General features: G+C 40.0%; 4 protein-coding genes across 8 annotated transcripts; 2 read left to right on the top strand and 2 right to left on the bottom strand.

Moving 5' to 3' along the window:
- The first annotated feature begins 769 nt into the window (after nucleotides 1-769).
- LOC105696605 (S-phase kinase-associated protein 1) lies at nucleotides 770-2,485 on the top strand. Its single transcript, XM_012419193.2, has 3 exons — nucleotides 770-926; nucleotides 1,720-1,998; nucleotides 2,073-2,485. Exons 1-3 carry the CDS (start codon nucleotides 909-911, stop codon nucleotides 2,280-2,282), a joined length of 507 nt encoding a protein of 168 aa, XP_012274616.1. The 5' UTR covers nucleotides 770-908; the 3' UTR covers nucleotides 2,283-2,485.
- A 65-nt stretch (nucleotides 2,486-2,550) lies between these two features.
- On the bottom strand, nucleotides 2,551-8,023 carry LOC105696601 (cytoplasmic dynein 1 light intermediate chain 2). Of its 3 annotated transcripts, none has more exons than XM_012419186.2 (10): nucleotides 7,828-8,023; nucleotides 7,621-7,694; nucleotides 7,105-7,221; nucleotides 6,805-7,035; nucleotides 6,522-6,732; nucleotides 6,242-6,430; nucleotides 6,041-6,155; nucleotides 5,816-5,956; nucleotides 5,152-5,317; nucleotides 2,551-4,824 (listed from the first exon to the last, which is right to left on the bottom strand). In XM_012419186.2, exons 1-10 carry the CDS (start codon nucleotides 7,914-7,916, stop codon nucleotides 4,709-4,711), a joined length of 1,449 nt encoding a protein of 482 aa, XP_012274609.1. In that variant the 5' UTR covers nucleotides 7,917-8,023; the 3' UTR covers nucleotides 2,551-4,708. The 3 variants fall into 3 exon arrangements, with proteins under 3 accessions (XP_012274609.1, XP_012274610.1, XP_012274608.1); XM_012419187.2 differs by having other exon boundaries at nucleotides 2,551-4,839; nucleotides 5,840-5,956; XM_012419185.2 differs by having other exon boundaries at nucleotides 2,551-4,839; nucleotides 7,828-8,021.
- A 285-nt stretch (nucleotides 8,024-8,308) lies between these two features.
- LOC105696603 (WW domain-containing oxidoreductase) lies at nucleotides 8,309-10,796 on the top strand. 3 transcript variants are annotated; one of them, XM_012419189.2, is made up of 7 exons: nucleotides 8,309-8,553; nucleotides 8,762-8,826; nucleotides 8,895-9,131; nucleotides 9,191-9,386; nucleotides 9,535-9,720; nucleotides 9,811-9,955; nucleotides 10,097-10,796. In XM_012419189.2, exons 1-7 carry the CDS (start codon nucleotides 8,459-8,461, stop codon nucleotides 10,379-10,381), a joined length of 1,209 nt encoding a protein of 402 aa, XP_012274612.1. In that variant the 5' UTR covers nucleotides 8,309-8,458; the 3' UTR covers nucleotides 10,382-10,796. The 3 variants fall into 3 exon arrangements, with proteins under 3 accessions (XP_012274612.1, XP_012274614.1, XP_012274611.1); XM_012419191.2 differs by having other exon boundaries at nucleotides 8,311-8,553; nucleotides 10,172-10,796; XM_012419188.2 differs by having other exon boundaries at nucleotides 8,312-8,553; nucleotides 9,811-10,066; nucleotides 10,172-10,796.
- On the bottom strand, nucleotides 10,730-12,473 carry LOC105696604 (39S ribosomal protein L15, mitochondrial). The gene is made up of 5 exons (XM_012419192.2): nucleotides 11,967-12,473; nucleotides 11,744-11,895; nucleotides 11,477-11,642; nucleotides 11,249-11,408; nucleotides 10,730-11,143 (listed from the first exon to the last, which is right to left on the bottom strand). The coding sequence occupies exons 1-5, from the start codon at nucleotides 12,072-12,074 to the stop codon at nucleotides 10,842-10,844; spliced, it is 888 nt and encodes a 295-aa protein (XP_012274615.1). The 5' UTR covers nucleotides 12,075-12,473; the 3' UTR covers nucleotides 10,730-10,841.
- Nucleotides 12,474-12,506: the final 33 nt, after the last annotated feature.

The following is a 12,506-nucleotide window of genomic DNA, read 5'->3' as shown; positions in this document are numbered from 1 at the left end:
GCAGTTAATTGTTAAAATACTTTCCTTGTTTTACATGATCCTTGTTCACGCACCCGTACGTAGAAAGGGGGAATCCTACATTTTTGAATTATTTCTTTCATAGTAAAGTTCATTATAAGGACGACACCGATGCTGCTGGAAAAAAAATGTGGGAGATAATACACCTTTCAACAATTTTACTGAAAAATGCGTGAAGCTAGACAAACGGCAATACATTCAGGTATGTATGTATATACATACAATCTTTGACAAGGGGAGTGAAGCCAAATGCGGGGGGATTTGGTGCCTGAATCGGATTGGTTAAATTTGTACGCATGCCCAGTATCGTTAATTATAATTTGTAAATACGGTAAACAATTTTAATATCTCTAAAATGTAATTTTCGTATTATTACTTCCATACTTCTTTTTTTTTTCAATTTTGAAAGTCCGACCTGTTCTTACAGGACGATTTAATACAGTGCACCATTATTTTTATTTTTATAGAAACTATTTTTTTATAACCTCAAAAATGCATAACTACTTACCACATTTATCATAATCTCCTTGCCCCTCGACCACGAATGCATTCTACGTCATTTCGCTCATCCCTGTTTTTAAGGATGCTGTTTAGTGATAAAGATATGTTTTAGCTTTTTCTTTAATTAATGTATCAAGTTCTCAGCGAAGAACGCTAAATTATTCCAGAATTCATAAGCTTTGAGCTGCATGCGGTAGCTTCTCTTGTGTAACTTTTATCCATGGTTGAGAAAGAACTAGATAGGGAATTCAGTTTTTCAGAATTAGCGGATTGGCGACAATGCGTATACGAGCCTGATCGAGTGAAAAAAGACTGCGGGAACGCAGGGCGAGTGGTTATTGCTGACTTTAGATGCTGTTAGAAATTACTTCGTTTTCGTTATACATCGAATGAAACATCGTTTCAAGGTAACGTTGAGAAAACATATTTCCGCTGTTTAGTCTGACTGCACATGAGATCAGATTCTTTCTGTTGGAACGGACTCAACGGTCCCTTCGATTTTCTGGAGTTTTCTGCCTGTCAGCTGAAATACGACAGACATGCTTGTAATGTAATGTCCGTTGTCGTTTTTGTTTCGCGAAGCACAGATCGTGCTGTATTTACTGACCCAATTTTCTAAACTCAATGCAGATGTATCCTTTTTCGAGTAGGTTACACATTGCGAAGAGACCTTGAACGTTCCGATGGGATTCAATATTTTCCTCCGGAGAAGGACAGTGCTTGCGTCGTAACAATGGTTGGAGCAACTTTCCTTCGATTAAATTTATCTCTGTTCTAAGAATATTATAGAAAGATTAAGATGAGAAACGTATGCAAAGTATACGACACATTTACTGTCTTTGCCTCGGAGTCTTTGTGTATTTTTTTATTATCACCGATGACTACAAATGATTATCGGGTAATCGAGCAGTCGACCGTTTGCGAGGAAAAGCGTACTCGAATGCCGAGCACGCGACGATCAAGATTACGCGTATGTATGCATTTTGTGCCAATATTTTGTAAATGGATATGACGAATTCGTGGGAAAAAATGTTAGTTACTTATGGCGGTCATTCCGCGGGATATCGGACGACTGGTCCGTGGCGCCATCTGTCGAGTGTAACAGGAAACTGAGAAGCGGCTGGCATGAATGCCAATATTGCAGTTCACGTCTAAATTAAAATGGTTTCTTTTATTATTTCTCCGTTTTGTATGTTACAGATGCCAAACATAAAGTTACAAAGCTCCGATGGAGAGGTCTTCGAAGTGGACGTGGACATTGCAAAGTGCTCCGTGACCATCAAGACCATGTTAGAAGACTTGGGTATGGACGAAGACGAGGAAGAAATTGTGCCATTGCCCAATGTAAACTCTACCATCCTGAGGAAGGTAATTCAATGGGCGACGTACCATAAAGACGATCCTCCTCCACCGGAAGACGACGAGAACAAAGAAAAACGCACCGATGACATCAGTTCATGGGATGCGGATTTCTTGAAGGTATCGATAAATGAATCTCTGAGTCTTTATGTTAATGTTTAAGTATCGCAGTTTCTAATGTATATAACTTTCAGGTCGATCAAGGAACATTGTTCGAACTGATTTTGGCAGCAAATTATCTTGACATCAAGGGACTGTTAGACGTTACGTGCAAGACCGTCGCTAACATGATCAAAGGCAAAACTCCAGAAGAAACCCGCAAGACATTTAATATAAAGAATGACTTTACAGCCGCCGAAGAAGAGCAAGTACGTAGGGAGAACGAGTGGTGCGAAGAAAAATAGAAAAATTACTTTAGATACTCCATGACACACAAAAATTGATCCGTCAGTGTTTCATCGGTCCTGGGCTCGACTTTATTAGGTAGTTTTGATCTTCATAAGTCCATGGCAAACCTGTAGCTGCCGCTGTTATTCTCAGCACCAGATTGTAAGTCACGGTTATCATTCAATAAAAGTTTTAATTCGATCCAACATTTCTAATGGAAGGTGCTGCTAACGTTCTTTTGCATTTATGCATAGTAGACTTATCTCAAGGGTTCGGGTGCAGGCTTTCTCGTCATAAAATTTGTTTCAGTTTTGAACTAAAAAATATTCATCTTTTGTATGCTTTTCAAATGTACACACAGTGTGTGCCTTCGCAACTGCTTCTATGCGATCGAGTGAAAAACGAAGTACTCGTGTCATCGAATGAAGTTTTAATGTTTAGCTGGATGTTTTCATACATGAGCGTACACCTTTTTCGTCGTGTATTATGTATTATTTTAATCCTTATTTATAATTTCGTGTTAATTACAAATAGTCGAAACAATACTGTTACAGAGGAGCGAAAACGTGAAGTTCAGTTTCAGTGTTCAGTAAGTTCGGTCACTTGTGACGACTACATGGCATTCTGTCTACACGAATTGAATAAAAATAATCATTGTTGAAGTAATTTTTTTTTACTAATTATATATAATTTAAGCGATTCTTGGTCCACGTTATTCTTCGCATTAAGTGGAAAATAATGATTTATTGGGTTAGACAAATGTCAAAGCTACGTCAATTGTGACACTGGTTCTTGAAAATACAACATTTATGTGTGAAAAATTATTTATTTTTAATAAGGTTCGTATGAGTCTCGTATTATGAGCCAAAACGCGATGCGCGTACTAACTAAATATACAGTTTCCCTCCGAAAGAAACCAAGATTTTGCGCCCAGCGAATGTGCGACGCGCTAAATCTACGCTTTTACAATCACATCTCATTCTCGAGTTCGGTTTGCGATACAAAAGCGATTCCTATCTCTACGAAAACGAATCTCACGTAAATATACAACTCGTACAAACTTCCCCCGTCGTAACGTAATCTCTTCGAGAGCTTCTTCCAACGATCGCGCGGTTCCCTACGTTAGACCGCCCGTAACTTTCCGAAATCGAAGCCGCCGTATAAAAATTAAACGTATATAAACTCGTTCCCTTATACACACTTTTTTCCATTTTTCTTTTTCCCCCTCGTAAGTATGAGAAGCGCGAGTGGCCGTAAATACACGCTAAATAATTTATTATGGTGGACGCAGGGACACGTGCGCAAGGATACTTCGGATTTATTATTATATTAAATAGTTTTATTACATTAATTTAATATTCTTCTATTAATTAATTCGCGGATAGACGGGACGCCCAAAGCTGTTACATAGCTGCGAAGTGCCTCTCCCTCTCCTCCGAAGCTTAGTCAGCCTTCGCATGAAATTGCATTCGCGCTCGATTTTTGCCACTCCTTGTTTAGCACGACTGCGAAATTCGAGTCTCGACATTAAATCACTGCTGCAGGAAACGCTCAAACCATTATTGCACACGTGTTACGACAATGTTATCTCCCGCGATATTAAACCGCAACGTGTTCACCAAGTCGGCCATTTTGAATTTTGGCGACAAAAAATTGCCTGAAATTTGCGCCGAATATCCGACGATGAACACAATGTCATCGCAAATTCGAATTGGCCGACAGTTAATGCATCCGTTGATTACCACGGCGTCTATGCTCGGTAAAACCGTGAAAAAAATGTGCCAAATACCCGCCGGGAATTTGACGCGATTTTCTCGCGTCCGATGCCACGATCCAATATGGCCGACCTGGCTTTATCGAACCCTCAAGTGGGACGCTTTTTTGTGCAAGAGATGAGCCTAAGCGACGAAAGTAATAATATAAAAACACTTCGAAAGGAACACATAGTATGTATACATGTACGCTCGCGTCGGCAGGACTTCGCAATCGTTGGCTAGAGGCGGTTTAATAAATAAATAAATTTGACCGATGTTCGGGAAAAGCGATTCGTTCGATGGACGTCGGGAGGAACGGCGAAAAGGCCGCGCGGTTGCTACGTTAATTTTCGGAGAACTGCCAGATCCCGCGAACGGCAATGATTTTTTATTTACAGACTCGAGGGAGGTCTCTCGTTGAGAGTGGAAATCGTGCGCGCCTCGTCGCGTTCTCCAGATTCCTTGAACATTTCGGATGTGCACGAGTCGAACGTTCCATTCGCTGCTTGGAATTGTGCTAAGTCAGTCGCGAACGATTGTCTAAGGTTTTCCACGGGGACGACGAGACCGTAAACTGTTTCGGCTCCGAGGAATAGCTCCCGTCGAGTCCGGGCAGTTGCGTGACTTTAAGGAGTTCGAGCGCGCGCTTTTAACCGGATGCCAAGAAACGCGAAGTGATCTGCGACCGCTTAACACTCGGACGACGAGTTCAGGTCCGGCTGAGGGATCTTCTTGCTTCGCGTGATGCGGTCCAGCTCTGCCACAGCATCGTTGCGCACCGCCGCCTTGTCCACCGCGCTGCCGTCTGAAACCATGGAATCTGCTGACAATTTTTGGAAGCTCGGAAGAGACGCGGATTCCTTTACGCGAATGAAAATCGCGTAAATAAAGTTTGTCGATACAAAAGAATAAATATTGGAAATAAAAGCTAGTACATATAAGTTTTAGAAATACGTATTTATCTCAAGTAGCTTAACAAAAAAAATAATGACGGTTCAAAACCACGTTAAAAAAGTGCCGAGATTATGTAATAAAGTATAGAAGTTTAGATAGATAATGTTTCCGTATTGTGGTGCGGTTAAAGGATCCGTGAGTTGATTTATCGATTCGTTGGGTATAGGAAGGTACTCACCGATCTTTACGGGACTCGTGCCCACGCTACTGGGGGAACCTGGTGCTCCAGGCGATGCTCCGGTCTTCTTAGAAAGAAGAGAATTAAAGAAATTCGCTAAAACACCCTCTCCTGACGGGGTCCCTCCGGCGCCTTTTGGATCCAATTTCTTATTGGGCGATGCCACCTGTACACGAAACATTTAGCTCCTGGACGGTAACGACGATTGAAGAAACGTGATCGTATTTACTTTGGACGGTTCATACCACAGGGATTAGAACATGCTTTCAAATGTTAACACTGGACGATAAATGTGGTGCCTAACTTGACAGTGCCCTGCGAATGGCAAACGAGTGGCTTTGAAACGAAATGGTGATCGTAGGCTAAACACAATCGTACAACGAAGATCTTCCCGCAAATGTTGACGCATTCAAAAAGCACGTAGGACATGAATTTTGTCTCGTAATTCTCAGTGTATGAGATAACCTCACTTTTACTGACATTTAACATCAATGAGAACGAATGTAAGCACAAATACAATCAAAGCAAAAGAGAACGATTAATGTTGCATGGTTTATCGCATGATCGTGGACATTAGTGATGGTAAAGTTATCATGTGACGACAACACGTAGCTGTAGGTTATGTTCAACGTCGAGAGCATGCTCTAATTATAAATGGTACGACCTGTATGACTGGGCCCGTGCTTGCCTGGTTCCGCGCTGTCGGAGAACGCGTGGGATCCTTCAGGCCAGTTAGAGCAGCCTGTTGTCTCGCTAAAAAGGCTTGTTCTTCTTCAGCTTGAATTTCGAATTCCCTTGTCACGCTCTGGGAAATATCAGAAAAGTTTTAATGCGTTCGATGCTGAATTTTTATACGTAACATCGGTATTGCTTTGTTATCGTAACTCACTTTTCGATTTGTTGCTGGTTGAGCAATGATATCACGGTAATAATCATCCGGTTTCATCGACTGTAAGTTTTCATGAAGGATACTGATCTTTTTCATGTTATCCCATCCAGCAGGACTACGATTTGTAACACATAATAAGGATTTAGTAGGCTATAAACTAGGGAAGCATTAAATGCATCAAGAATATGCATGTCCTCTCACATAAGTACCGCATCCTTCTCGACAACTAAAGCTGGTGTCCTAAATGGTAGAGAATAAATTCTATGGGTAAGGTACTTGTAGAGCAAATCACAGTTCTTATCCTCCTTAGCTGAAGTATAAAACAGTCCAGCTCCATACTGCAGACAAAATCTCCTGATCCATTGTTGCATAAAGTCGAAGTGCTCGTCTCTGGTAAGATGAAATGGCATAATTTAAGAAACGGTAATCATAGTGTAGATATTTCTTAACCTATGAACTTATCCCGATAATTTCTATTTACTTATAGTCATGTTCCTTCTCAAGAGTTGACATGTAATCAGTTTTGGTAATTACGACCACAACGTCTAGGCCTAAATTGGTCGTAAGGACCCCTTCGGGCAAAGGTAAACCTTCTGCCGTTTCATCATCCAGGTTTCTACTAGTACGGCGTAACGGACTTCCTGGATCTAGTTCGTCTCCTGGTTCCGTATATTCTTGCCATTTTTTAATATCTAGGAAAAAAAAATTTCATTTTTGATCTCTATAAATTACATGCCTCGCATTATTTAAAAGAAAATCCTCACTGAGTTGTCTACATTGTTGTCTAACGTCATTGTCTAAAGGAAGTTTGTCGATGTGATCTCCAAGAAGGGCAGCCCATGCTTGAAGCTGGTCAAGAATGGCCCAAGGTGTCGTCATGGCAGCAACTAATATAACGAGGGTATGTGGAAACCGTTCCGCGTTCAAAGCAAATCGCAACAGATTTGCGTGACCAGGATCTCCATCCAAAACCCACACAGATAGCCTCGTATGGTCTGCCATAAAGCCGCATTATAAATATAATAATGCCACTGTCAAATATCCTCATGAATCTTCACACGTACCATCTCTGTAATCATCCCTAACGTCGATGTATGCAAACTCTAGCCCTGACCCCTTTTTTGGATCCTCCACTCCTTGCAGCTTAGCGATGAGTGTAGTTTTCCCACTTTCATTATCACCTGAAAATAATTTGTTATTAAAATCCAAAATAAATCATTTCGGTAAACCAACAAAATAATAAATATCAAGAAATCACATCGATTAATTCGCGATATCGGTATGAACGATCTCGAGTATAATACCAGTACCGACTATTCTCTTTTGTCGGACAGAGATCGCAACGATTAAAAAATCTCAATGAATAAAGTAATGACCGATAAAACTCTATATCGTCACAGACATCACGACCTAAGGCCAGTCCATATATGCAGACGAAAAAGTCATTATCACTCGGAGGAAGCTAGAGGTAGCGGAATGATGTCATTTGCTCTCTTTGCTCTAGCGGAATCTTAAGTGAACGATCAACATGCAGAGCCTGTCCCCGGAACTCGTATACCCACGCAGTAAAGGTAATTTACCTAAGACAAGGACGTTCTTGTTCGATGGTAATTTATTGTTCCCACTGTTTTGTACTTCGGCCAAAATAGAGGACCTGAAAAAAAAACAGAATCGGATGAAAGCACTGGCGCTTCCCTCATGTGGCACGCTAAGGATGACGTCGTGCACCGAGTCACACCGATTGCGCGATAAGTCGTACGTCCACGGCTTCGCTCTCGCAAACCTACCACAAGTTGTCTTTATTCTCGGCATCTTCCTTCCTTTTCGACAGAAACGTATTGTTCTGCGACATTCTTTCAATCGCTGTCGCTGCCATTATCCATTTGAGCACATTTGACAGAATGAAGTGCGGTATCGATTTTGCGAGGTCGATTGCGTGCAGTATGCGGGCGCGGCAAGTGACCAACTTCACGGCCTTCTCGTCCGAAAGTACAAACGCGGAATTAGCGGCAGCCAGTAATCGACAAGTTTCCGTTGTGACTAAGAGCACGAAAAAATTAAACGAATTCTACTGTATTCTATTATTATTCATTATTATGTGCTAGTCGAGTGAATACTATGTTTAAATCGTGTTTAAACTGCTAGCAATTTATGTGATTTCTGATTGGTACACGGAAAATTTGCCCTGAAACCGACAATATTTTCCCTGCGTTTTGGAAATTCAGGAACCTTTTAAGCTCATTTATCGTAAATGTCGTACTATTCGTTGAATAGAAAAGATATGATTAGAATACATTCTCTTTTTGTGAAATTATTCAATCGTTATAAAGAATCGCGAGGAGAATTTAAAATTACCGCCACGCGTAGGCGCAATTCGCGCGCTACTTCATTCCATAAAAAAAGAACGCAACAGACAAAATGGTGGGTGTTTTGAATGATTCCGACAGCGAAGACGAATTGCCGCCCGGTTGGGAGGAACGCGCCACGTTAGACGGAAATGTTTATTACGTAAAGTAAGTTGCTGAAGCTGCAAGAAAATATTTTGAGTTTCTAGGAACTCACGTTACCGTTGGAAGGTTTACTAAGTTTTACCGTAAAAAATAAGGTTATGTTAAAATAGAAATGGTTATTTTTATATTAACGATAAAAATGACTTTTAATTTTCTACGACTTACCTGTTGATAACATTTATTTTCTGTTTTATTTACTGGCTGTTTATAGCCACTACACAAAAGGGACGCAGTGGACACATCCTCGTACTGGACGCAAGAAAATTGTGGAAGGAGGTATGTATATGTTTTATTTTGATTGCCACCATGACGGATAATTTTTATTAGGTAATCGTTGTCTTTAGAGCTACCTTCTGGTTGGGATAGGTGTGTTTCCGATGATGGTAAAATACTATTTGTCGATCACATGAATCGCACGACTACTTACACGGACCCCCGGCTGGCCTTTGCTACAGAGTACAGAGAGGTATCGCAACCTGTTAGACAAAGGTTTGACGGTAGCAGTACCGCCTTGTCGGTTTTACATGGTCGAGATCTGCGTGGCAAACTTGCATTAATAACGGGAGCAAATACTGGCATAGGTGAGTAAAACGCCGAAGATAAGCAAATGTTGAATTGTTAAAAGATAAATCATTTTTAGGATTTGAAACTGCAAGGTCGTTAGCTCTTCACGGATGTGGGATTGTATTAGCATGTCGGGATATAAAGAAAGCAGAAGAAGCAGCAAAAAGAATACAGCAAGAAAAAGAGCACACATTTTGTGACACGCTGCAACTAGATTTGAATTCGTTGCACAGCGTTAGAGAGGCAGCTGAAAAATTTAAGCAGAAGTACAAGTAAGCATCTTAAAAGCATATATTCAATGCTAACACGTGTTAGATGTTTTACTTTTCAAATAATTTTATTTTTATCATTATTAGAAGTGCGTGGTTCTTTTATTATTAAAGTATTTTTTAATTAAAAAATATATTTCTTTATTTACAGAACTCTACATATTCTGATACTAAATGCTGGCGTATTTGCAATACCGTATACTATTACCGAAGATGGTTATGAAGCAGTATTCCAAATAAATCACTTATCTCATTTTTATTTGACGTTACTTCTGGAACATCCACTACGCTGTTGCCGCAATGCCAGAGTGGTAGTCGTTTCTAGCGAGTCTCATAGGTATTAATTAATTATTATGATATGATAATGTAATTAATATATCAATTTATTTTTGTGTGCTAATAGTACCGAACATGTGTCATTGCATAGATTTTCATCTATACAGTCTGTCGAAGATATTCATCCGCTAACTCTCTCACCGCCATCATATAAATACTGGTCAATGGGAGCATACAATGATTCCAAACTCTGCAATATCCTATTCGCTCAAGAATTAGCTAAGCGGTGGCCTTCGGTAAGCGTATTTAGTTGTCATCCTGGAAACATGGTGTCATCTGAATTATCACGATATTCATGGACATATAGATTACTCTTCGCCATAGTAAGACCCTTTACAAAGTCTTTGGTAAGATATAAACTACTTATTTATTTTCAGAAATATCGAAAATGCAACATAACACTTCGAGTAGAAATAAGTGCAGTTTATGAAAAAATTCAATTTATATCGCAGGAACAAGCAGCAAGTACTTCAGTATTTTGTGCAACTGCACCGGAACTGGAAGGAGCAACGGGGGTTTACTTTAACAACTGTTATCGTTGTGAACCCTCTAACGCTGCTCTTGATCCTACTTTGGCAACCCGGCTGTGGAATGTCAGTCAAGAAATGATAATCAGCGTCGTCAAACGTGACAAGCTTTGGTATGATTTAGCGTTAAAGTAATCATTTACTTTTTCGATGTTTTACGCGTATGCAGTTGTATGTACAGATTATGAGAATATGGGGCGACATACACACGTTTGTATATTATATGACTGAGATTGTTACCCATAAATAATTTTATATTTTTAATATTGTGAAAACTAATATCAACGATATTGACACAAGAACAATTTGTTTACTTATAAATGAATTTTATTCACTTTGAAACATCTTGCACAAAGGGTTAACTAGGTTTAATCATGCAATACAAAAATTACAATCTAATGTTATGATTTTATGAACGTTAAGAGTTTATCACTACAATGTAATGTATCACAAGAGTTATATACATTTCATACACTACACAGATACTCAGGAAAGCACTTTATTAAACAATTTTATATTTACTACAGATTTAATTATAATGTAAACTGTATATGGGAGAAGTTATATAATTTATTGTCCCTTTTATACATATCAATTAACTCGCATAAAATTCTTTGAGATATTCAGCCTTTGGCTTAAAAATTGCTTTATCCTTGAGGCTGACTACCCAACCTGGCTCGAGACCAAAGAAAATTTGACGTGGATCTTTCCGTTTAATCAACATTTCATAATCAGGGTCATCTTCAATTTTTGGAAGAAAATATCCATACTTCTGAGATAAGATAAATCTTTCCTGAGAGACCTTTTCTGGATCGGCTAAGTAACCTCGAGTTGCAGCACTCGAGTAAAATTCTAAACAATCCATCGGTGGTAATAATCTTCTTGGTATTGGCTCACCTGTAATTTTATAGATTATTATAAATATATTATTATAAATATACAATGCAGGAACATATCAATGAATTTGATCTCTAGCATGATCCATTAAATATTGAAAATTACCTTTCTTAAACCACTTTTCAGGATTGATAACGGCACACAGAGAATGTGCGTCGTAATACGCCGTTGAAATGACACCTCCATTTCTTTCGATAGCTGCAATTACTGGTTCGGTTGCCCATTGAACCTCTATGTTAATTTTTGCTTTAAACAAATCTTCACCCTAAAATGAAATAAAATTAACAGAATAGTTACTTCTTTCTTATGTCGCAGGAAAATTTTTGTAACAACCTCGTCGGTTAAATGAATACCAGCTTGTCGCTGGTCGGGTAATATTTCGTACAATCCTGTTTGTACTATCGCGGTTAAGTCGATCGGTTTACTAATATCCAAACGATTTGTATCGATCATCATTTGCAAGTTTCGTAAAGACATGGGAGGATACTCTCTCCTTAAGCTGTAAAGGAAAGAACCGATATAATTGTAACGCAAAGCGAATACTTGAATTTCAAAACGGTAAGACGTTTCCTTAATTTCTTCTAACCAAACCAAACTTACTGATGTCCTTTATAATAAGGCTCGTAACCAAATCTAAGATAGAAAGGAGTATTCCCGGTCTCGTATCCAGGTCGCATATAATTTTGACGCTGACCGGACTTGTTTCCAGCACCGTGCTTGTCCCCTCTGTGTTGACCTCTTCCTCTTTTTCTCTAAATCGATGCAGGTAAGTTTCATTAACGATAAAGTAAGTATCTTTGCCTATTTACATTTTCAAGCTTACGGTGATCTTTGATCCTGGATTATCTCGAATATTTGAAAGACACACTCTGGGCAGCGACCTCAGCATCGATAACGCCAACTCGGTTCCGTGCTTAACGGTGTTCGCCATGTTCTGCCAATTTCCTAACAATTGTCGATCCCCAATTACAGAGAAAAGACAAACTGATTCCTGACCGAATCGGATCCACGACACATAACCTCTCGCTAATGCTCGCTAAGATCGGTAGACAGAGATAGAGGCGAGAAGTCGGCAGGCATTCTCCGAGAAGCGACTGCGAGCTATCGAGCAAACTGGCGCGAATTTTCGAATCTTGTAAAATGGACTGGATCTTTTCACCTAAAAGATTGCGCAAGCGAGCGAAGGCCGCGTCGAAGGTAGGTGCCAGGATCGGCTCGGTTCTCGCAACCCTCTCGTAGGTGACGCCATTCCGTCCGTGCGCGCGAACATCGGAGAACGTGTCTGGGCCGGGCTGACCGGAGCCGCGGGCAGCCGCTTTGGCGTTCTTGGGAGGATTCGGATTGAAATCGGGCGGGAAGCGGT

The sequence above is a fragment of the Orussus abietinus genome, unplaced genomic scaffold (genome assembly GCF_000612105.2).
Source record: "Orussus abietinus isolate OABI.00-Male unplaced genomic scaffold, Oabi_2.0 scaffold101, whole genome shotgun sequence".
Lineage (NCBI taxonomy): Eukaryota > Metazoa > Arthropoda > Insecta > Hymenoptera > Orussidae > Orussus > Orussus abietinus.
The sequence above is the reverse complement of the archived record's forward strand: the minus strand, read 5'-3'. Positions and strand labels throughout refer to the sequence as shown.

Excerpts from the sequence above, each read along its gene's own strand:
- LOC105696601 (XM_012419185.2), bottom strand. The coding sequence starts at position 7,916 with ATGGCAGCGACAGCGATTGAAAGAATGTCGCAGAACAATACGTTTCTG. Across the intron at positions 7,695-7,827 it reads GAGAATAAAGACAACTTGTG|GTCCTCTATTTTGGCCGAAG; the intron begins GTAGGTTTGCGA and ends TTTTTTTTTCAG. Across the intron at positions 6,156-6,241 it reads GAGAAGGATGCGGTACTTAT|TCCTGCTGGATGGGATAACA; the intron begins GTGAGAGGACAT and ends TACAAATCGTAG.
- LOC105696605 (XM_012419193.2), top strand. Across the intron at positions 1,999-2,072 it reads GGGATGCGGATTTCTTGAAG|GTCGATCAAGGAACATTGTT; the intron begins GTATCGATAAAT and ends TATAACTTTCAG.
- LOC105696603 (XM_012419188.2), top strand. The coding sequence starts at position 8,459 with ATGGTGGGTGTTTTGAATGATTCCGACAGCGAAGACGAATTGCCGCCC. Across the intron at positions 8,827-8,894 it reads CAAGAAAATTGTGGAAGGAG|AGCTACCTTCTGGTTGGGAT; the intron begins GTATGTATATGT and ends CGTTGTCTTTAG. Across the intron at positions 9,132-9,190 it reads GGGAGCAAATACTGGCATAG|GATTTGAAACTGCAAGGTCG; the intron begins GTGAGTAAAACG and ends AATCATTTTTAG.
- LOC105696604 (XM_012419192.2), bottom strand. The coding sequence starts at position 12,074 with ATGGCGAACACCGTTAAGCACGGAACCGAGTTGGCGTTATCGATGCTG. Across the intron at positions 11,643-11,743 it reads CCTTATTATAAAGGACATCA|CTTAAGGAGAGAGTATCCTC; the intron begins GTAAGTTTGGTT and ends TTTCCTTTACAG. Across the intron at positions 11,144-11,248 it reads TGAAAAGTGGTTTAAGAAAG|GTGAGCCAATACCAAGAAGA; the intron begins GTAATTTTCAAT and ends ATAAAATTACAG.